Genomic DNA, 21,709 nt, shown 5'->3' on the forward strand with positions numbered 1-21,709 from the left:
TATACCTCCTTTCATCTAAATTCTAAATTGATTTCTTTCCTTCTCTCCATCTTTTTCTACGTTTACATTTAATTATTCACACTTTGTGTGCGTGGAAGTAGTTTTGTGTCTCTCTTTCCTTGTTTGTTTCCTACATTCTCCGTTCTTTCCTATGGTGATAAAGAGTACCCTTGGAATGTGTGTAGGTTTGGTCTACACTCTCCTTATCAGGCTCCATTGTGGCGTAGCACAGTGTGCCCAACGCACCGACTCATGCACCAAACAAAGCTGCTTTCAAAACAACCCCCTTTTTTTCACCTGTTCCACGATAGAATCACTGTCCGCGTAAATCGACTGTAACGGTCGCATTGTTTGCTTCGCAGTGACATCTGAAGGAATAAATGTCTTTTTCTTGGGGTGTCCCTCATTCCTTGGGAGGTTCAGGGGAAGTTGACCGTGGCGAATTGACAAATACATCCTTCTTTGAATAGGACCATATCACAGTGTTTCTCAAACAAACTAAACTGTCTGTCTCTGTGTGGTTGTGTTCGTTTTTATTTGATGTTTCCGCATGTAACCTACTGCCACATATTTATTACATAGTAACTACCAGACATATTTTGTATGTGTATAATTATACTTATTATGATAATCTGAGCAGCACTTATCTGTTCATCTTGACATCATTCATTGTGTCATAAAAAAAACCATTCTGTGGCTGGTTTCCTTGTGACTGTACCTATCAATAGACTAACTGCCATTCTTACTGGAATTGACGTCTGAAACCTCAGTCACGGCATCCTAAAAACTATTATGTGCAGTGTGAGTGTGAGTATTTTTCCACCAAGTATACGTAGCATACGTAGTACAGGTGTGTGTGTGTACTATTTCCTCCTCTTTGATTTATAAATGTCATATTTTTGGATCAAGTGATAGATCACTTTGGTATGATGTTTAAAAAACTGGGAAAACAGAAAGCAAAACAGCAAATCACTTTTAACTAAGGATCGAAGAGCAAAGCACACAAAGCTAAAATGTAGCAAAATGTAGTGGCTGTGTTGTTTCATATAGGAGCCAAGCGTATCAGACTCAGTACATAAAGAGGCTTGTTGCACTTTTCTTCTTCTCTGATAAGAAAACAACTCTTCTTCCAAGGCTCTCCTCTCTTATTGGGCTGCTCTAATACTTACTCAAAGTATCTGAGATACATTTAGATGACCTAAAGTTACTTACATAAGTCGTTAAGAGAGACTTTATCTTGAACTTTCAGGGCTATATACTCAACTGTGATTATTTATACTACCTCTGTATGCAGCACACACACACACACACACACACACACACACACACACACACACACGCACATGCACACACCCAGGCACATACAAACACACAGACGGGTACCCACTCACACAGAAAGATACCCACTCACACAGACAGGTACTCATTCTCACACACACACACACACACACACACACACACACACACACACACACACACACACACACACACACACACACACACACAGAAATACACAAAGTCTCTCTCAATCTTAACACCCTTTGATTGTTTTCAATCAGAATGAAATTGTCACGCCCCGATTCTCCTTTTGTCCCATTTCCTTATCAGCTGAGAGAGAGAGAGAGAGAGAGAGAGAGAGGGGGGGGGGGGGGGACATAGAATAGACCAAAGGAGCGAGAAAGGTAAGGAGAGGGGGGTGGAGGGGGGGGGGGGGGGGTTATGTGCCGTAAGGTGGCCCCACCTCTCTCTCTCTCTCTCTCTCTCTCTCTCTCTCTCTCTCTCTCTCTCTCTCTCTCTCTCTCTCTCTCTCTCTCTGTTTGTCGGGCACACAAGGTAAACATTAATCCACCTTTGCTGTCTTCACAGTCAAACAGCCACACTGCTGCGAGAGGGTGAGAAGGCCTGCCTGCCTCAGACACACGCACACACACACGGAGGGCCCTGGCTGAGCGGGACGAGAGAGGATCACCCACCAGCGAGGCAGAGCGAGCGCTGAATGAGCTGAGGTTACACGCGTCATCTCGCTCTCTCCTCGGACCTCTTCCTGTGTGTCGCCGTGCTCCACAGCGTGGAATACAGGTATGTGTGTGTGTGTATATGTGTGTGTGGGGGGGGGGGCGCCAGTCGGTTTAAACCGTGTGTGTTTTCTCTGTAAACACACGTCAGTCGTTGTGTCTCTTTTTGTGCTTTTTTGAGTTCATCTTGTGTTGTACTGTTGTACGTCGCCTTATACACACACGCACACACACACACACGCACACACACCTGACCACGTCTTTGTACACGTGTGGTGCCTTTACTGCCACTAACATGCATTTGTAAAATGTTGTGATGAGAGTTTAGTAGAGTCACTGTCGATTTTTTTAAGACAAATTGTTCCTTCTTTGTGGGAGGGGCTAACTGCCATCAATTCCCTTGGCAACAGCTATTACTGAAATAATTTAATGCCAAGTGCCAAGGTTGTGGCAAGGTTTATTTGTAAATAAGTTGGTGTATAAAAAACAACAACATAATGTAGAAGTAAAGTCTATAGATTGGAAGGCAGTAAACTTCACAGTGTTTGAGAGCTGGAGGACTGATGGTGGACAATGTAATGGCTTTTTATTGAGACACTATAGTATATTGTGTATATATATATATATACATAGTATATCAATTTACCAAGGATATTGGACACTGCTGATTTTAATAGGGAACTAGTAAGGCTACAGGACACACTAGGGCCAAAGGACAGGCCATTAAAGCCATCTACCCACTGCTGACAACCATGTATAGAAACTAGAAACCAGCAGGACCTGCAGATTAGTGTGTGTGTGTGTGTGTGTGTGTGTGTGTGTGTGTGTGCTAACAGGGTGGAGTGTGTGTGTGTGTGTGTGAGTGGGGGCAGGTTAAGATACTGGCGAGGCTTGTATTATATTCATGACACTTCCTGTTCCTTGATGGTGTAACGTGTGGACTTTAACCCCTGTAAAAAACGCTGTGTGTGTGTGTGTGTGTGCTTGTGTGTGTGTGCGTGTCTGTCCTGTACGTGTACCTGCATGCACACCTTCTAATGCTGATTAATAATATTAAGTCATTACAATACAATGCCAATGTACGTATAGCACTGCAGTTCTATACTAGAACAAACACACACAGAATTATCTTGAGGTATTAACACAGGGTGGACCTTCAGGGACAACTGTGTGTGTGTGTGTGTGTGTGTGTGTGTGTGTGTGTGTGTGTGTGTGTGTGTGTGCGTGTGTGTGCGCACGTGCGTCAGTGTTAAGCCAGTATAAGTAATAAGTGGGATAGAGCGGGTATAAATGTTGGAACAACACACACACCATAGTGAATATATGTATGGTTGGAGCATATCAATGTTATAACACATAGAAACTCTTTGACCTCTAATCCACACAGGGCCAGTAAAGTCTTTATCACGAGGGGGACAGTGTCAACGTCAGCAGTGATTGTCTGGACGCAGGTCTGCCACGGCCTTGAACACGCACTGATTAGGCTGTGGAATGTTTGCGGGCAGACGTAAAGCTTCTTTCAGATAAAGCTAAAACCAAATTAGCGCGCTCCCCGATGAATACAGCCAGTTGTGCGAGGACTGGACGACGGGGGGGGGGGGGTATACGCGCTGACTTAAAACTTAATCTACACCGCTTTGTCAAGATTTTACTCCTTTTTCTTTCCAGAGGGATAAAAAACGAAGTGATTGATGCTTCAAAATGGCCGACTACTAGTCTGAGGTTACACAAGTTCAGGATCTTCACGCTTTCAATGATGCATTCTGGTCTTATGGAGATTTCCTCAGTGGGGAAAAAACTCTTTAGACAGAGCGCTTAATGATTGCCGCTTTAAAATGGCTGACCATGATATTTTTTTTAGAATCGTTTGGCAGTTGCAAGTCTGAGCCTCCATAAGTTCTGGATGCTCTTGGTCTTAAATATAAGGGTGTAAGATTACAAGATAAGATTGTTTATTCCAATAACTGTGAGTAACTGAAAAGGAGTCAACATGTCTGCCACCAGCCCAATCTGTCCTCCTGTCCTGACGTTCTGTCCTGTTTGAAGGGCCCTCTGGGGAAGACCCTCTAGAGAACCTATGGTTCCAACTGTCTCATGCCCTGTTGTTAGAACTCTTTCTCTCTCTCTTTCCCCCACTCCACTCTCTCTCTCTCTCTCTCTCTCTCTCTCTCTCTCTCTCTCTCTCTCTCTCCCTCTCTCTCTCTCCCACTCCACTCTCTCTCTCTCTCTCTCCCTCTCACTCTCTCTCTCTCCCCTACTCTACTCTCTCTCTTTTTCTCTCTCTCCCCCTCTCACTCTTTCTCTCTCCTACTCCACTCTCTCTCTCTCGCTCACTCTCTCTCTCTCTCCCCCACCCCACTCTCTCTCTCTCTCTCTCTCTCCCCCCTCTCACTCTCTCTCTCTCTCTCCCGCTCACTCTCTCTCACTCTCTCTCTCTCTCTCTCTCTCTCTCTCTCTCTCTCTCTCTCTCTCTCTCTCTCTCCATGTCTCTCTCTCATCGTCCCTATGTGCCTCAGCTTTCATCTCTGTCCCTACTGAACTCTCTCCCCCCTCTCCTCCCCTGCCCCCCTGTCGGGCTCTGTTGAGCGGCAGGAATGAGGGCAACAGGTACCGGTGAAGAGGTGAAACAAGGGAGAGAAGAAAAAAGAACAAGGAGGGACTAGGGAAGGTGGAGACATGAAACGAGGACTAGCATAGACGTTAGAGAAAGACCTCAAACCCTGCCAATATCTTTCTAGTGAAGTGTCTAACGTGTAGCGGCTAATAGACGCTTTTATTGTGAAACTCGCCGGTGGGTGCATAGAGAGATGGTGCCCTTGAGATAGAATGTGGTGACCAAATGAATGAAGACTCGCTTGTGACAGTGATGATTTGACTGGGTGGTAATGGTGTAATGCAGCAACACAGACTCAAACAGAATCAGAACCAAGCTTAGCTTATAGTGTCGAAAAGCACAAATATGTTTAAATCAAAAGGCTTTCTTTGGCATGGGAAATGTACATTAACATTGGAAAAGCCAAAGTCTATTACTAATGTCTGATGTTTGTTTACATCATTGATTATTCATCACATCTTATATTGTGCAACAATACTAGTGAGTAATTGGATAGTCAAAGCTATAACACAAAACAAATTGTGACAACAAATAAAAAAGTATTGGTACCACATGGTCCAACCCAACCCTTTTGAGTTGAAACCTAATGAAATTCATTGCCAATGACAACCTGAAATACACACTGAACTGCAGTCTGTAACCCCGCGTGTTAAGGTACAAATCAAACAACACGAATGCACCGCCATACAGGTTCAGTCCGACCCTGGTCCGGACGGATCCCGCTGTGCCTCCTCGTCACGTCCTGTGCTATTGATCGGTTTAGTCCCCACGTGGTTGAATCCCGTTTGTGTCTCCGGATGAACCCCTAGCTCAGCGCTCGAGGACTGGGCGTGTCTCAAGACCTGCCACACACACACTTCTCACTTCTCGTTTGGGCTCTGGGCTTTGACGCCTTGTGGTCGGTTGGAGCGGACAGACAGCAGCTCTCACCCACTGTCTGACCGCCGTCTGTCACATGGGTTTTCCCCTGAATCATACCTGTGGGTCAATATTTCCTCTGTTGCTGACCGGCATACAGACCCACAGAAAGACAGACGGATTGACGTACAGACAGATAGGTAGATAGATAGATAGATAGATAGATAGATAGATAGATAGATAGATAGATAGATAGATTGATTGATTGATTGATTGATTGATTGATTGATTGATTGATTGATTGATTCATTCATTCATTCATTCATTCATTCATTCATTCATTGATAGACAGACAGAGAGATATATAGATAGATAGATAGATAGATAGATAGATAGATAGATAGATACATTGATGGATGGATGTATAGACAAACAGGCGGTCAGTCAGATCGATAAATGCTATTTGTGCACCATCATCTCCCTGACTGACGATAGATAGACAGTAAGGATAGATGTTGTTTTATTGTGCTGTTTTATTGCATTCTTATATTGATCTAGCCAGCTGCCAGCAGTTAGTGTCCATTGGCAAAGCACTCTGTCTCGTCCTCACCAATGATTCAGGGAGACCAGAGCAATGATTGCAGGGCGGGTGGGGGGGCATGTCAGCGAGCTGGGCCAGTACAATCACCAGGCCTTCCTGTGTGGCTTAATGGTTAAGCGGGCCGGCCCTGCGCCCGCCGGGCCGGAGATCATTACCGTGCCTCTGCTGAGGGCCGGCGGCCTGCCATTGGTCCCCGGCTCTGATGGCTGCCTGTCAGTTAATCTGTGATTTGGATTGAACCTTGGTCGAAGGAGGGGTGCATTTATGGTGTCGCGCTCCACCCCCACCAACACCCCACACCCCCACCAACACCACCACCATAGCTATTTACATGAAAAAAATCGAAAATCTTTCTTTGTCCCTCTCACTCTCTCTCTCTCTCTCTTTCATCAGTTGTTCATGCTGAACAGGTTATTCTCCCTGCCTGGTAACTCAATCATGACGGATTGTCGTTGGTTTCAATAGTGGCTGAAACTCACTGGGCTCTGTTGACCAAACACACGCACACACACACACACACACACACACACACACACACACACACACACACACACACACACACACACACACACACACACACACTGTTACTCTCTTTCTTTCTCTCTCTCTTGTTACTCTCTCTATTCATCTTGTTACTCTCTCTTTCTGTTACTATCTGCTACTCTCTCTCTATCTGGTTCTCCTTTCTCTCAAATTAATCCACCATGGCTGTATTGCCATGGGGAAATAGACATGTTCATTGTCAAAGCCGATTCAAAACTTCCGAGTTACCATCTATCTATCTCCCTCTTCCTCTCTGCCTCTCCCAAACCTGTCTCTCCTGTGTGTGCAGACCTCCTTCTGGAAGCACTGAGGGAGGCAGGGCAGCAGGGCTGGACTAGTTTTTATACCGTCTGTTGGCTCTGTGTTTCGCCCTCTTGGACGCTGAAGTAAGGCGTATGTTGTTTGCTTAGGTGAGGCTGTGTTAGCGATGCATTTGCCGTTGTTATGTACACAAACACACACGTAAGGTTGTGTGCATGTACGCACACGCCCACCAGAAGCACACACACACGCGCGCGCACACGAACGCGCACACACATATTGTGCACACACAAACACACACACACACGCACAGGGTGTTTTCTTAGTTTTCTTCTAGACAAAGTCAGCATTGAAGGTTTATATAATGCATAATATGCATATAACAGTAAATGTAATGTCATGTACGTTCATAGTTTAATTTAGGGTTTATTAGTCAACTTCATTTTCAATTTTCTCACTCATAGCTTAGTAGCCACAAGAAAGATTTTAAAAGAAAACTACATTTCCCATGTCAACCACCCCAAAAGTCAGCTCCTCCTCCTACATTAGTAACGCTGCAGAAGCTGAGTCAAAGATTTGTGGATCTCTCTAACAGGTGCTTTGGTGTGTGTGTGTGTGTGTGTGTGTGTGTGTGTGTGTGTGTGTGTGTGTGTGTGTGTGTGTGTGTGTGTGTGTGTGTGTGTGTGTTCTATTTATGAAAGTGTGTGTGTGTGTGTGTGTGTTTGTGTGTGCAGGTGTGTGTCTTCTCCTAATCTCTGCAATTGCAAAGATGTGCTCCGCCCATCTTGATGCACACACACACACACACACACACACACACACACACACACACACACACACAAACACATACACACAAGCAAAGATTTTAGCCCCTCCTCCCTACACGCTTGTGGTCTGGCTTAAGCTCTGGCCCAGGGTGTGTGTGTGTGCGTGTGTGTGTGTGTGTGTGTGTGTGTGTGTGTGTGTGTGTGTGTGTGTGTGTGTGTGTGTGTGTGTGTCAAGGAGGTCCGCCTCCCAGTGCCCTTCTGTACCTGTCTCTTATGGAGGTGGACTCACACTCCCAGATAGGCCGGCCAGAGTGCGGAGTGCTGTGAAAGAACAGGGGTAGATATGCTTGCTTTTACCCTTCCTCTCTCTCCCTGTCTCTCTCTCTCTCTCTATTCCTCTTTCCTGTCCTTCCGCGGTTTCCTCTTTTACGAAAGTTTGCTGCCTATTCGGTTGCACATCCTTCTTTGTAACTGCCTTGTTTTGTATCGCGGTTGAGGAATTGTTACTGCTTGATAACACTGTGGCAGCTTGAATTGAATGGCTGCCTACCGGCGTACAGAGAGGGCTGTCAGAGCTTTAGGTTGAATGCTTTGTGTTGTTCAAGGGAGACTTTGAGAGAATCTGGGCCGGACAGATGAGGTAAATTAGAAAGGGCAGTTGAGGTAATTTAAATTGTGATCTTTTAGTTTAGGTATCGTGTTAGGTTCATCTGTGTTGAATTGAGTTTAGTATTTTTAAAATCAGAAATAACATTTTAACGCCAGTCGCATTTTAGAACATCATTTGGTTGTCGGTTGGGTTGAAAAAACGACGACGTTAAAGAGCCAGCGAGAACGCCGGTGTTTCCTTGGTGCGGCTGCAGTTCTGTAGCCGACTGACCCCGTTACTAGGGGGTCAGCGAGTGACCACTGGGTCTCCACGTGCCAGGGAGAGCTGAGCTATACTGAGATCGAGGTCTTGAGAATTCATATCCACTATAAGATTTAAGGGGGCACTTGATGAAATACATCATATTCCCACAGCAACGTGTATTCAGTTGGTAGCGCAGCAAAGCCATACATAAATCAGAAGTTCACAGATCTAGAGAGACACAGCCGCGCTCCCGAGTCCCAACCAACAGTAGCATTTTGAGACACAGTTAATATGTAGAGGATCAGGTGCCTCGGTCAATCATATACATAACTTTGACCCCGTTATAAAATGTTATAAAAGTTATCTTGAACCTTGTTTCCGTGACCCTGTGACGACCGTTTGTTTTATTCAATGGAGTGGTTCATCAGGAACACAGGTTGTAAGATTGTTAAATGCACCTCCCCTCTCTGTTCATGTGAGTGAGCTGTGATTTGCGTTGGCTGAGGTTAATCATCTACCTGTGGTCGCCTCATGTCCTCATGTTTCTCTCACACACAGGCACACGTACACACACACATCTGTATTAAAGGTCAGCTGTTACTAAGAACAGAGGTAGGTAGTCAATGGGTTAGCTAGCAAATAAATGTGTTGTTTTTTATTTTCCGTACCGCAGAATTTCCCCCCCCTTGAATGTAGTCATCTCCTTATCCTCTTAACATTTCCGTGTTTTATTGTGTGGCTATCACACACAAACACACACACACACACACACACACACATCTTATTTTTTTCTTTATCTCACCAAGGAAGAGGTATCTCCTCCACGTTTCCTTGTAAATGAGATAAACCACTGGGCACATTAGTAGCATTTCAACCCGGTTCCACGCTATCAACTCCTGCGTGCTTTTAACTGGAAATACCAACATAATATAAACCTCCACGGCCAGACCACCAGACCACCGTCTAGAAAGCGGTCGCCACCACCAGCCGGCTACAGTTGGCTACAGTGTGTCGAGCGTGGATATCACGTAGGGCTGTTGTGTTAGGAGTAGCAACTCCCACCCTGGATATTGTCCTCCCTTTGTCATTAAACAGCCCTGATAAAAGACTGATAAGAGGCGCCGAGTCATGCTAGCTGTTCGCACAGAGGAGGCAAGCTTCTGGGCGTTGAGGGGCAGTGTGAGGAGGTGTTGAAAAAGACTAACTGCTTCCGTCGGCTAAGCATTAGCAGTCACCGCGGCGGCAGCGGGCGCATGTCTCTCACTGCTTTTTAAATTTTTTTTTATGGAAACGGCACTTTGTGTTAAACAGAATAGCTCCCGTCCCGTCATCAGTAGTACCGAACATCACCATGCGCAGAGTTCAGCCACTGGCACGGTGAACCCACCAGACGTTGCCAAGAAAACTGACACAAATATGAAACTACAAATTTGAAACTAAGCATAACTATGCTAGTTATGCTTTTAACCCCGCTGATAAAGTGGTTGTTATCTCAAAATGATCACTAATTATCACAAATGATCTCATAATGTAGTGGGTTATATATATTTAATATATTCTAGTACTCTAGTTGTCTTTCCAGTGTCTTAATTGGCGGTCAAATAATCAATTTTACCTTCTATGACAGCTAGCTATTTCTGTGACATGGGTAGGTGGAGGAGGTGTGGGTATCGGGTGAGGTCAAACCCCCGTTCATTACCATGGTAACTTGGTTCTGGCCTGTTTACGTAGGTGACCACGTTTGGTCAGAGGAAAAAGACTGCACAGTTGGTTCAGGTTGCGTCTTTGTTTGGTCGTCCCCGTGTTTTATAAACTGTAGTTATCTGGGGATTTAAATACTTTGGCATTTTTCTGTTCTGTCGGGGACGGAAAACAGGCCGGGGAGTAAGAGGTTTATGTGTCGGAAGCCGATTTCTGATTGTTCTCTGTTTCCCATTTACTGTGCACTTGTTAATAAAGCAACACACACACACACACACACACACACACACACACACACACACACACACACACACACACACACACACACACAGTTACACAAAAGCATTCAGGCTTACCCTGGGCACAGTGGTTAGCACTGCTGCCTAACAGCAAGAAGGTCCTGGGTTTTGACCTGTGTTCACGTTGGTTTCATTCGGGGTCTCTGGCTTCCTCCAACACTATAAGGACCATAAAACATGCATGTTAGGTTGCCTGTGTCCATGACCAAGGCACCAGCATCAGACCTGGAGTTGGTCCCCGGGGCTCTAAACAGAGCTACCCACTCCTAGTGATGGTCTAATGCTTCTAGTGCTGCAGATAGTGATGGTCTAATGCTCCTAGTAATACAGCTAGTGATGTGTCAAATGCAGAATATTCATTTAGTTGTGTAGTGTTTTTCCATGCGCAATTACATTAATAAAGATCCTTCTTCTCCACAAATCCCTTGTAGTGAGAGGTGCTGTTTGATCACTATGTTTAACTCTATCCTCTAGAAGGCAGCCCAATTCAATCTTCCCTTGGGACCAAATCAGTTTTGGAAACATTCTACATGGAAACATTGGACTTCACATTTCTGAAGAACACACACACATATACACACAGACAGACGCACACAAGCTCACATACACACAAGTCACCCAAGTGGAGCCCATGTGACCTGGTTAAACTCTTGTGAACCTTGAGTCGAGGGTGTCAAGGTTTACAGCCCTTTATTCCCCCCGATCAGGGTCAAAGGTCAAGCCGGGAACTGAGAACCTCAGCATAACAATGCAGTAAAACTAGTGATAGGGAGGGCAGGGTGCATGATTTATAGACCGTATAAATCATATAGATCGTATATATAGATCGTATTCTCATTTACTTCGCCAAATTTTGCTTCGCCGTAACTCTTTTGAGAATGCTGGAATTTTGTCATGATGCATTTGTCACAAGGGCATATAAGACCCTTGTAAAGGATGCAGGTTAAGGCCCAGTCCCATTTTTCTCCCCTTAACAAGAACACTTGCTTTGAGTGCCCTTAGCTGCAAGTCAGCTCCAGAGCTGGCTAGCGTTCAAGGGTTGATTTTAAGGGGAAAACAGCACTCCCCCTTGCTCCCCTAAGTATTGGGACACCCTACCCCTTCACGGGAACACGCAACATCGAGGGTTAGGGCTCAAATCTAGGGGAAGGGGGAGAATTGGGACAGGGCATTAGAGTCCCCAGGGGATCGATGTTACACTTTGACGATGTTGCTCTGCATGTCTAATTGGTTTCTGGACAGGATGACCTAGAATAGAAGATAATCGTCCTTGTTGTATACCATTGATATACTTATTGATGTTCCTTTGCTAGCTTACACTTTTGTGTATTTTCATTATTATCACATGTTTGTTATTATAAGGACTATATTATTAAGAGTGGACTCCAAGTGTATGCCTTGGCACCTCCTTGGTCGGTGTTCTACCTCTGACTTTATGATGTTAGTCTTAACTACGTATTGTTTGGTGGTTTTGTATTACTGCAGCTACTGTTGTAAAACAAACTGCCCTTCCGGGACCTTAAAGATTCCCTCTGCTCTACTCCACAATGCAGGCTCCAGATTCCACATTGGATGGTCCTTTCAGAATGACAGCCGAAGACCCCGCTTCCTCTTCCGTGACCATGAGCAACAAGTCCACCCCCTCCAGCAGCGCCAAACCACCCGCGGGCCCCTCCCACCTGCTCGCCCACCACGACCACGTGTCCGTCCCCGAGGGCGTGGCCGGCGCGCCCAACGAGGCCGCCCTGGTCACCCTGATGGAGCGCACCGGCTACGACATGGTGCAGGAGAACGGCCAGCGCAAGTACGGCCCCCCGCCGGGCTGGGACGGCCAGGCGCCCCCGCGCGGCTGCGAGATCTTCGTGGGCAAGATCCCGCGGGACGTGTACGAGGACGAACTGGTGCCGGTGTTCGAGTCGGTGGGCCGCATCTACGAGATGCGCCTGATGATGGACTTTGACGGCAAGAACCGCGGCTACGCCTTTGTGATGTACACGCAGAAGCACGAGGCCAAGCGGGCGGTGCGGGAGCTCAACAACTACGAGGTGCGCCCGGGGCGCCTGCTGGGGGTCTGCTGCTCGGTGGACAACTGCCGCCTGTTCATCGGCGGCATCCCCAAGACCAAGAAGCGGGAGGAGATCCTGGAGGAGGTGTCCAAGGTGACGGAGGGCGTGCTGGACGTCATCGTGTACGCCAGCGCCGCCGACAAGATGAAGAACCGAGGCTTTGCCTTCGTGGAGTACGAGTCGCACCGCGCCGCCGCCATGGCGCGCAGGAAGCTGATGCCCGGGCGGATCCAGCTGTGGGGCCACCAGATCGCCGTGGACTGGGCCGAGCCGGAGATCGACGTGGACGAGGACGTCATGGAGACGGTGAAGATCCTCTACGTCCGCAACCTCATGATGGAGACCAGCGAGGAGACCCTGCGGAAGGTACCGGTCCTCTTCTCCGTCGGGTGCTGCTGTCAGCCGCTATCCGTTTCTATCAGTCACAAAAGAAAAAGAACTTGCACCAGATTCCACATCAACCGCACCAATGTTCAATACAAAGTAAAAGAGGATTTTGATTATAATCCTCAAACCAAAATGTAAATATTTAGAACATAGATTGAACACGCCAAATGGCGTATTCAAGTGAATACACTTTTGGCAAGGGTAGCCCCCAGTGGGAATCAAACCCCTCACCCTGGCATTTATGCCATGCGTTACCAGTTAAACAATACAGGCCCAGATCAGTATTTGTCACGATTGGCCGTGCCATCTTTTAAAAACAGTCAGACAACAATCAGACTGATTCAGCTCTGAACCCCAGTAGTGAGTGCCTGGTGTATTTCCTCCTGTTCCTCAGGTCTTCGGCCAGTGGAACCAAGGCTGCGTGGAACGCGTCAAGAAGATCCGCGATTACGCCTTCGTCCACTTCACCTCCCGGGACGACGCGGTTCTGGCCATGGACCACCTCAACGGCACTGAGGTGGAGGGCTCCTGCATCGAGGTGACCCTGGCCAAGCCTGTGGACAAGGAGCAGTACACACGCTACCAGAAGGCCTCCAAAGGGGGCACTGTCGCTGCGCCGGCTGAGACGCCCCAGCAGAACTACATCTACCAGTGCGACCCGTACACGCTCACGTACTACGGATACCCTTACAGCACACTGATCGGGCCCAACAGGGACTACTTCGTCAAAGGTAAGAACACGCTAAATGCCTTTATGTTTTTAATACAGTTTGAGTATGGAAGGATCTGTGCTCAGTCGATTATTAGATTTTTGGTAATGTTGATGGAAAAGGCAGTTCAAATGTTCAGTTATTTGCATCTAATTTGAATCATTTGACTCTCAATCTAAATTAATAACTCGTATAAAATTATTATGACTCAATTAATCTGTGATGGCTATTACTTTACTGGCTGAAAGTTTAACTTGATGAAGGTTTTGTGGCCTCAAATCACAAGAGTTGTTTCAATGTGAAACAAGGTTAATGAGTTGACCTGGACCATTTTAATTTGAATGCTAAACCTATTACTGTTGATGATTATATATGGTCTTTGGGTGGAAGCGAGACACAATCTATTCGACTCTCAACAATCATTGTGTTTTGGTTTTCTCTCCAAAGGAGCCCCAATGATACAGAACGATGGTAATCTCTCACATCCTTATTCCTACCTAATACCTGAATGACCAACATGCTTCCCAGTCTAACACCTCCTCTCTGCTCTGCTGTCACTTTACATCTACGATGATGATGATGATGATGATGATGATGATGATGATGTTCACGAACAAAAACACTAGCATTTCAAAACACTGAAACGCATTTAAAATAAAACCTAAAAGAGGAAGAGAAGACTTCTGAAAAAGATTCCCATGGAATTTCCAAAATGCAGAGAAATGTTTTCCCGCTCTATACCTTTTATACTTCATAGATACTGGATGCTGTGAGGAATTAGCATAATACAGTAGCATAACATTAGCCTGACCCATTTCAAGGTACAATTCCAAAAAAAAAAACATTTTGGTGAATAAAATAAACAAACCCCAGTCGCTATACGCTGCCCTCCTTCACTGCTCCGCTCAGTAACGATCCGGACCTAGAGTATGTACCACCAGCCTAGGCCCACGTCATGATATTATATTATATACCCTTCATATAATATAATATTGTGTATCATATTTCAAGCAGGTACTGTGCGGGGTCGTGGCCGCGCCGCACCAGGTACCCGGACCCCCGGGCCGCGGGGGTCGTACCTGGGAGGCTACTCCGCCGGCCGCGGTATCTACAGCCGTTACCATGACGGCAAGGCCAAGCAGTCCGATACGCCCTATGAGCTGATGACTGGCCTGGAGCTGGCCTCATCCGTCAACCCCGTTGGCATCAAACCTGGCGCAAGTCAGTGAGATAGATGACCGCCCCCACCCCACCCTACTCCTCAACCCCCACCCTCAACCCCCACTCCTCAACCCCCACCCCCAACCCCATCCACTCCTACACTACCTAAAAACTAAAACATAAACCTTTCACTAAAACAACAAAAGTCCTTCCTTCTCCGTTTCCTCTCTGTGTGGTGCTGCATTCTGGGAAATCGGGGGCCGGGAACGTTGGTAGTGGTGGGATGGCAGGAAGCGGCACTGACACCGAACACTTTTCCCTGACTTCCTGTTGTCAGCCTGACACGGGGCCAGTCGTAGCGCTCTGTTCTGCTGTTCTTCCTGCTTCACACTAATTCACTTCCTTGGCTATTGCTTGAAAGTGGTTGATCGCATGTTTGCTTTCCATGATAATTTGTAGTAAAAATCAAATGTTGGAGTTATTCAGCTGTATTGTTAACTAAACAACTGTTCCTTTAGGGCCGGAGTTGAATATGCAAACATCCCAACAGATTCACTGTTTTGCAGGGGTCTTCTATTGTATATCCCTGTTATGTTACAACTTCTACATTGCATGTTGTTCAAGAATTTTTAACCATGCGAAGCAATGTAGTGGATTTTTCCTGTCCACCGTCAAAGTAATCCAGCCATCGGTGGACCAGAGGAGAGTTTAGTCTACATGGATTTTTCTTGATGGTCCCTCTGGAAAGATCTTAAAGCCAAAGCTAATTTAATTTTTAAAGAGTGTGTCCAAATTAAAGGATCACAATATTTGTGCCTCTGAAATAATGAGTGACGCTGTGTAAGACTTTCTATGTTTCTATGTCTGTGTGAATGAGGATTTGTGTGTGTGTGTGTGTGTGTGTGTGTGTGTGTGTGTGTGTGTGTGTGTGTGTGTGTGTGTGTGTGTGTGTGTGTGTGTGTGTGTGTGTGTGTGTGTGTGTGTGCGCGCACACGTGTGTATGTGTGTGTGTGTTTATGTTTTGCAATGTTGGGGTTAATCCAAAGTTGAGCCCCATTATAATCCCAATCACACCACGCCAGCCAATTTGTGCAACCTCTTAAATCTTCCTTCCAGGGCAACCTCCTCCCAGCCTGTGTGTGTCTGCTTCTTTTTCCACTCTTTTTCCCTTACAAATTCATTCTCCATATAAATCAATAAATCTCTACTCCACCCTCACGATCCACATCCACATCAAATCACACCACTTGCCATGTTCCTACCCCCGGTGGCGACCTCACCGCCTCCCCTCTCCTCTCTGTCCTCAGTGGCCCTACCCGGTCTGGCGGGCCAGTACTCAGTGTTCAGCGCCGGCCCCGGGGCCAAGCTGATGGAGGAGGGGAAGATGCACGGCATGGAGCACCTCATGCAGCCGATGGCCATGCAGCAGGCCGAGCACGGCTCTGCGGCCGCCGCCGCCGCTGCCGCCGCCGCCGCAGCGGCTAACATGCTGCCTGCCGTGTCCACGCCTCCCCCGTACCAGGTCAGGACACACCCCCTTATACACAGCTCCCCCCCTACGATGCTTGACACACGTTATGGGACACCTCCTTAGAATGGGGATCAACTTTATTGATCCCTAAACAGGAAACGAGTCATTACGTACAAAAAAGGACACGGAGAGAACAGGCATGAGAGTTGGGAGGCAAACACACACACACACACACACACACACACACACATCAGAGCAGATACAGAATGAGGGATGTGATGTTGTACTCCTCCTGTACTGTCAGAATGTCACAACAGAACTGTCACAACAGAATAGTAGTTGTATTGCCAGTTTTCCATTAACAACAACAACAACATAGTCATAAACTGTAAAAAAAAAAATGCAGTTAGCAACAGTTCTGGGGAGAGTTTGGGTTAAACTGTTGAAATGGCTTTTGTGGGTGACTTTTGGTTCCAGTCTACATTGAAGATGTCATTATCTGTGTTTTGGTGGGTCACAAATCCGCACACAAAGTTGGATGCCGCTACAATTCCGCTACGACCCTCTCTCCACCTTACTGACAGCCAACCTCCTTCCTCCTCCTCCTCCTCCTCCTCCTCCTCTGCAGGGTCGCCCCATCACGCCCGTCTACGCCATGGCCCACAACGTGCAGCGCATCCCGACCGCCAGTCTGTACGGCGCCGGCTACATGCCCATCGGCAGCTACGCCGCAAACTCGGCCGCGCTCGCCGCACTGCAGAAGAACGCCGCCGTCGCCGCGGCGACATACGGCGGCTATGGCTACGCCATGCCGCAGGCCTTCCCCGCCACGGCCGCCTTCCAGATGCCCCTGCACGACATCTACCAGACCTACTGATGGCGCCGCCACATGGAGAACGCCGCTCAGCGCCAGTTTTAGTTTAGCTTATTTTAAAGGGGGTTTTTGGTTGGGACTGTTTTGATTCACTACGGCGACCCGCGCAGCGTCTCAACTCTTTTTTGGTCTCGCACCAGCATCGTGAAACTGTGTCTGGGCCTAGTTGGGGCCTCCAAAACTCTGAGATTATACAGATATATGTTTGTATATATATAGCCTATATACAGTATATATATATATATATATATATATATATATATATATATACATATATACATATATGTATTATTTTCTAATACCATTGCTAGTGAAACTGATGCCAAATGGATGATCTTTGATTGCCTCAGTGTCCACTGCTGGCCTCTTGGAGGAACCGAGGCAGCGGGCAAGAGAAAGGCCTCGCCATAGCGGGTTAGCACCTCTACCAACGAGTCCCTACCAGACCCACCCAGGAAGTGACACATACTGTACCCTGTGGAACCCCACATCCCTCTGTGTCACTTCTGGCACCACTACACGACCTGTGAGACCAGCAAGCACCCACACTCCTCTATCCCCACCCTGGTGGCTGTTGGTGTTGTTGTTGTTGTTGTTGTTGTTGTTGGGCTTCAAAGGTACTTTAAAGTATTTGTGAAGAGTTTGTATTTGAGAGTTCTCTCGTGTCGCTCCACATTGTATTTCGATGTTTGTATTTTGTTTTTTTTGAAGTGAGAAAGAGAATGCCTTTTTAAACATGGTCATCTCTAACGGTTATATAATATATATGAAAATATTTGGAGAAAAGAAAGCACAAAATTGCATAAAAGTATAAAATAGTATAACATCTGCAACAACTGAGAAAAGAGAACGTCAGTGGAGATGGTGAGTTTCTGTAGTTGTTTATTTTTTAAGTCGTTAGTATTTTTTCATTAACATAGTACATTCCATAGCCCTCTACGCTCTTTGTATTGTGGTCTGTCCACACTGTATGTGTGCTGCGTACTGAAGTATACATAATAGGTTCCTCTTTGGTGTTTTTAGTTAGTTTAGGTTATTATGTGTTGTGTTTATTTGCCTATATTTAGTTTGCATATTTCTATGCCGATTTAACCTGTTCAAATATATATATCTTGGGTTTGTTTGCAGAAACCTAGCTAACTATGTTTTTTTTCTGATTGATAACATGAGGAACAAATACTAAATTTGAAGTGAGCTGGAAAGTTTTGCCACTGGTGTGATGGGTTGTGATGCTGGCACATCTGGCATTGTTTTTAATGCACAACACATTTACAGCGACATGACCTTTAGCTGTAGACAAGTATAACTTGACATTTGCCAGGAGATGAAGACTGAACTTGCTTGATGTTTTTAAATATTTCATTTGTTTTATGTAATTCTTTTTTATTATTATTATTATTATTATTATTATTATTATTATTATTATTATCTTTGCGTCGTTTTAACTCCTAAAAAGTGAACAAATATGGAGAGAAATAAGAGACAATTCTTCTGACCTATTCTCTCACTGGCACTGGCTATCGATCTTCTTGGATTGAAAACGTTAAAATCTATGGTTTCAGTGAGTATCTTTTACCAAAAGAAGATTATGTCTGTCTGAAAACAGTGCCTTTTATAAGCCTACTCAGGCCTCAGTTTTTTTATATTTCAAGCTGTGCCTTAACAAAGTATGCCAGACCCACATTTGTGGTGAAAGTGAGAAAAGACCATCACGACATTGCAGAACACAACCCTTTTCTAATGCCATGAAATAAGAGCAGTGTGGTCAGGAAGGTAGAGAAACAAGAGTAACAGCTCTAGTTTGAAAAAGCTAACATGTCCACTGTTCTCCCACAACCTTTCCTCAGTTTTTTTCTTGTTTTGTAAGGCCTACCGTATCACTTTCCATTTCTCTCTCTCTCTCCCTCTCCGGTTCGGCTTGACCAAGGTGCACTTAACCATGTTTAAAATGGCAGATGTTTGCCGATTTCAAATGAAGAGATATTTAATACAGGCTACTTAGCATAATTTCAAATGTTGAAGGGGTTTGGTTTGTCTAGCTCTGTGCCTGTGTGTTTGACAGAGCTTTGACTCAAAGATGAAGCAAATATGAAAATGACCCCTATGAATGTTGAGCTGGCACTTTTTAAACTGGAAACTAGTTCACTAACTGGGAACGACTGGAACAATACCTCACTCAATGATATGCAAGTAGACAATGTGCGTGTACTACCAAAGCGCTGGGAACATATACCTACACACACACACACTCACACAAACAAATATAAAGCTGCTGATTGACAATTAAACACTCCAAACCAGCCATTTTGTATATTAAATACACACATTTACACTGGTAAACCATTCCGCAAACATTTGAATAAGATATTTTTCCATTCCATACTATCAGATTGACATTAACTAGCTAAGGGGCTGATGAAATGATTAGCATTTGCTGGTTGTAAACGGGCCATTTTTTTGTGGACGTTGCATGCTATACTGTACTGCTTCTCTGCTCCTTAACGTAACTGGAATTTGTTTTAAAAAACGAAACAAAAAACAACTGCTAAATACGGCTTTTATGAATTTATTTTGCGATGACAAGTCAGGATATATTTAATATATACATTACTTGTTTTATGTGTGAAGTGAGAAAATAACGTATATAATATATTATCAAATGTTTTTGTCTTTCCGAATATCTATTCTTTATATACACCTTATTTAGGGGTTAAAAAACAGTTTAAAAACTTGCCAAAGTGTCCAATAGGTTTTAAAACATTGAAGCTGTGTTGTTTTTGTTTTCCAATGTGTTTCATGCTATTAACATGTATCATTTTGAGTTGGATTGGATGTGATTGGGAACACAGTGGTGTTACAATCTTTGTGTTTTTTTATTTTTTCCATTGACTGGATGGTACTAATTTGTAGGACATGGACAGGCTGACTCCAAGGTGAGAAAGATCTGGGCAAACGTCCTCCTCAGATCATGTGATCTGGTTCACATCTGCGTTCCCACCTGCAGGCCTACCGCACCTGTGACCAATGAACCACTACTGTCTTCAGCTATGCTAGAAACGTCCGTCCAAAAAATGTGTTAACACGCTAACTCTTCTCGCGTTGTTTGTATTTTCTTTTCATTTTCTTCTTAGGCAAAAATGTGCTCTTTTCTTCAGCTTTGAATGTCTATGCAGACTATTTTCTAACAGAAGGTTTGTTTGAAAAGAAAACGTATTTCAGCATTATGTTTATAGCTAAGAAAGTAGGTAAATAAAGCATTTTCAAAAAGATGTGGTGTGGTGGTTTCCCTTATGTATGTTTATTGTCTCCAACCTCATATGTCTACTATACAAAACACAATGCAGCCAGATCATGAAAAAATATTTAAGTATGATTAAGTCCACCATGAAGTTCAGAATGGACCTTTTGTTCTGGATTATTAGGCTTTAAAAACTGTCCTTGACCTCAATGTTCGGCAATGTGTTATTTGAAAAGAAAAGAGCCCCATGGTTTGTAATAATTTCCTAATCTTTTGGTGGAGCTCACCTTTGCTCCAGAAACATACTGGCATCAACCGTGACGCAAGCTTATAGTTTCAAGCATGAACTTATCTATAACTTGTATGTAGACCTACTTGAGTAGGCCCACACATGATATAGACAAATATTTAACAGTTAAAAGGAACATATAAACTATGCATGTTATTACGTTATATAATGAACTCCTTTATTTAACAATACATAAGCAACATTAACACAGTCGTCCATTAAAGCCTATATTTAATGTGTTCATTATTCTATGTTCCCTGAAATTGCCACAAAAGAAGGCCAAAGTCTTCTTCTAACTGTTCAACATTATATTTCCAAATTTAATTCTGGTCCTGTGGAACTATTTATTAAATACGATTTTTGATTGTTTCATTAGGCCTACATATGCTCAACGTTTCTTTTAGGCAGGATTTCCACGTAGAGCATTAACATGTATTGATAATAACGTCTCGTTCTGCTTTCTTCAGTTTAAGCACGTATTTTCCATGTTTTTTTGTTTCTGAATGAAAGGGGTGCTATTTTAATGGGTCTTCATCCAACCTTATAGGACACCGCCATCTGGTGGCATGTCGTTTCCGTGCCACAGTGAGACCGTCGTGTTTCTATGGCGGCCATGTTGGCTCTGGGGAGCTAATTGCATCCAGTTTTTAGTTACAGTTCATCTTAAGGACATTTCACAAAATATAAATCGGTGATTTCGTTGCTAAAATATTCTAATAATTAAAAAAAAAAAAAAAAAAAAGCTCTGATAATAACATTACGAATTATTGTCATTAATAACAACAACAATGTAATAATGATATAATTATAGTACATTCAAACGAAGGATTTGTATTTACAGTCATATTTTAGTTATGTTAGAAAATTTCAAAATAATAAACGAAATATTAAACAGTAGCTGCCGTACTGCCGTAGCTATCGTTTTTAAAATAGCCTACAATTCCCACAATACCCAAGAACAGCCATTTGCGAGCTTTGGCATAGCTTTGCTGCTGCTATTT

The 21,709-nt window shown here is 44.7% G+C and overlaps 1 protein-coding gene across 6 annotated transcripts; it reads left to right on the plus strand.

Moving 5' to 3' along the window:
• Positions 1 to 1,845: 1,845 nt before the first annotated feature.
• Positions 1,846 to 20,450, plus strand: rbm47 (RNA binding motif protein 47). Of its 6 annotated transcripts, none has more exons than XM_084465628.1 (7): positions 1,846 to 2,079; positions 12,066 to 12,944; positions 13,360 to 13,696; positions 14,123 to 14,146; positions 14,687 to 14,896; positions 16,144 to 16,358; positions 16,936 to 20,450. In XM_084465628.1, the coding sequence occupies exons 2-7, from the start codon at positions 12,099 to 12,101 to the stop codon at positions 17,182 to 17,184; spliced, it is 1,881 nt and encodes a 626-aa protein (XP_084321754.1). In that variant the 5' UTR covers positions 1,846 to 2,079; positions 12,066 to 12,098; the 3' UTR covers positions 17,185 to 20,450. The 6 variants fall into 6 exon arrangements, with proteins under 6 accessions (XP_084321754.1, XP_084321756.1, XP_084321757.1 ...); XM_084465630.1 differs by having other exon boundaries at positions 14,690 to 14,896; XM_084465629.1 differs by lacking the exon at positions 1,846 to 2,079 and adding an exon at positions 7,852 to 7,996.
• Positions 20,451 to 21,709: the final 1,259 nt, after the last annotated feature.

The sequence above is a fragment of the Micromesistius poutassou genome, assembly GCF_964030765.1.
Source record: "Micromesistius poutassou genome assembly, chromosome: 3".
Classification (NCBI taxonomy): Eukaryota; Metazoa; Chordata; class Actinopteri; order Gadiformes; family Gadidae; genus Micromesistius; species Micromesistius poutassou.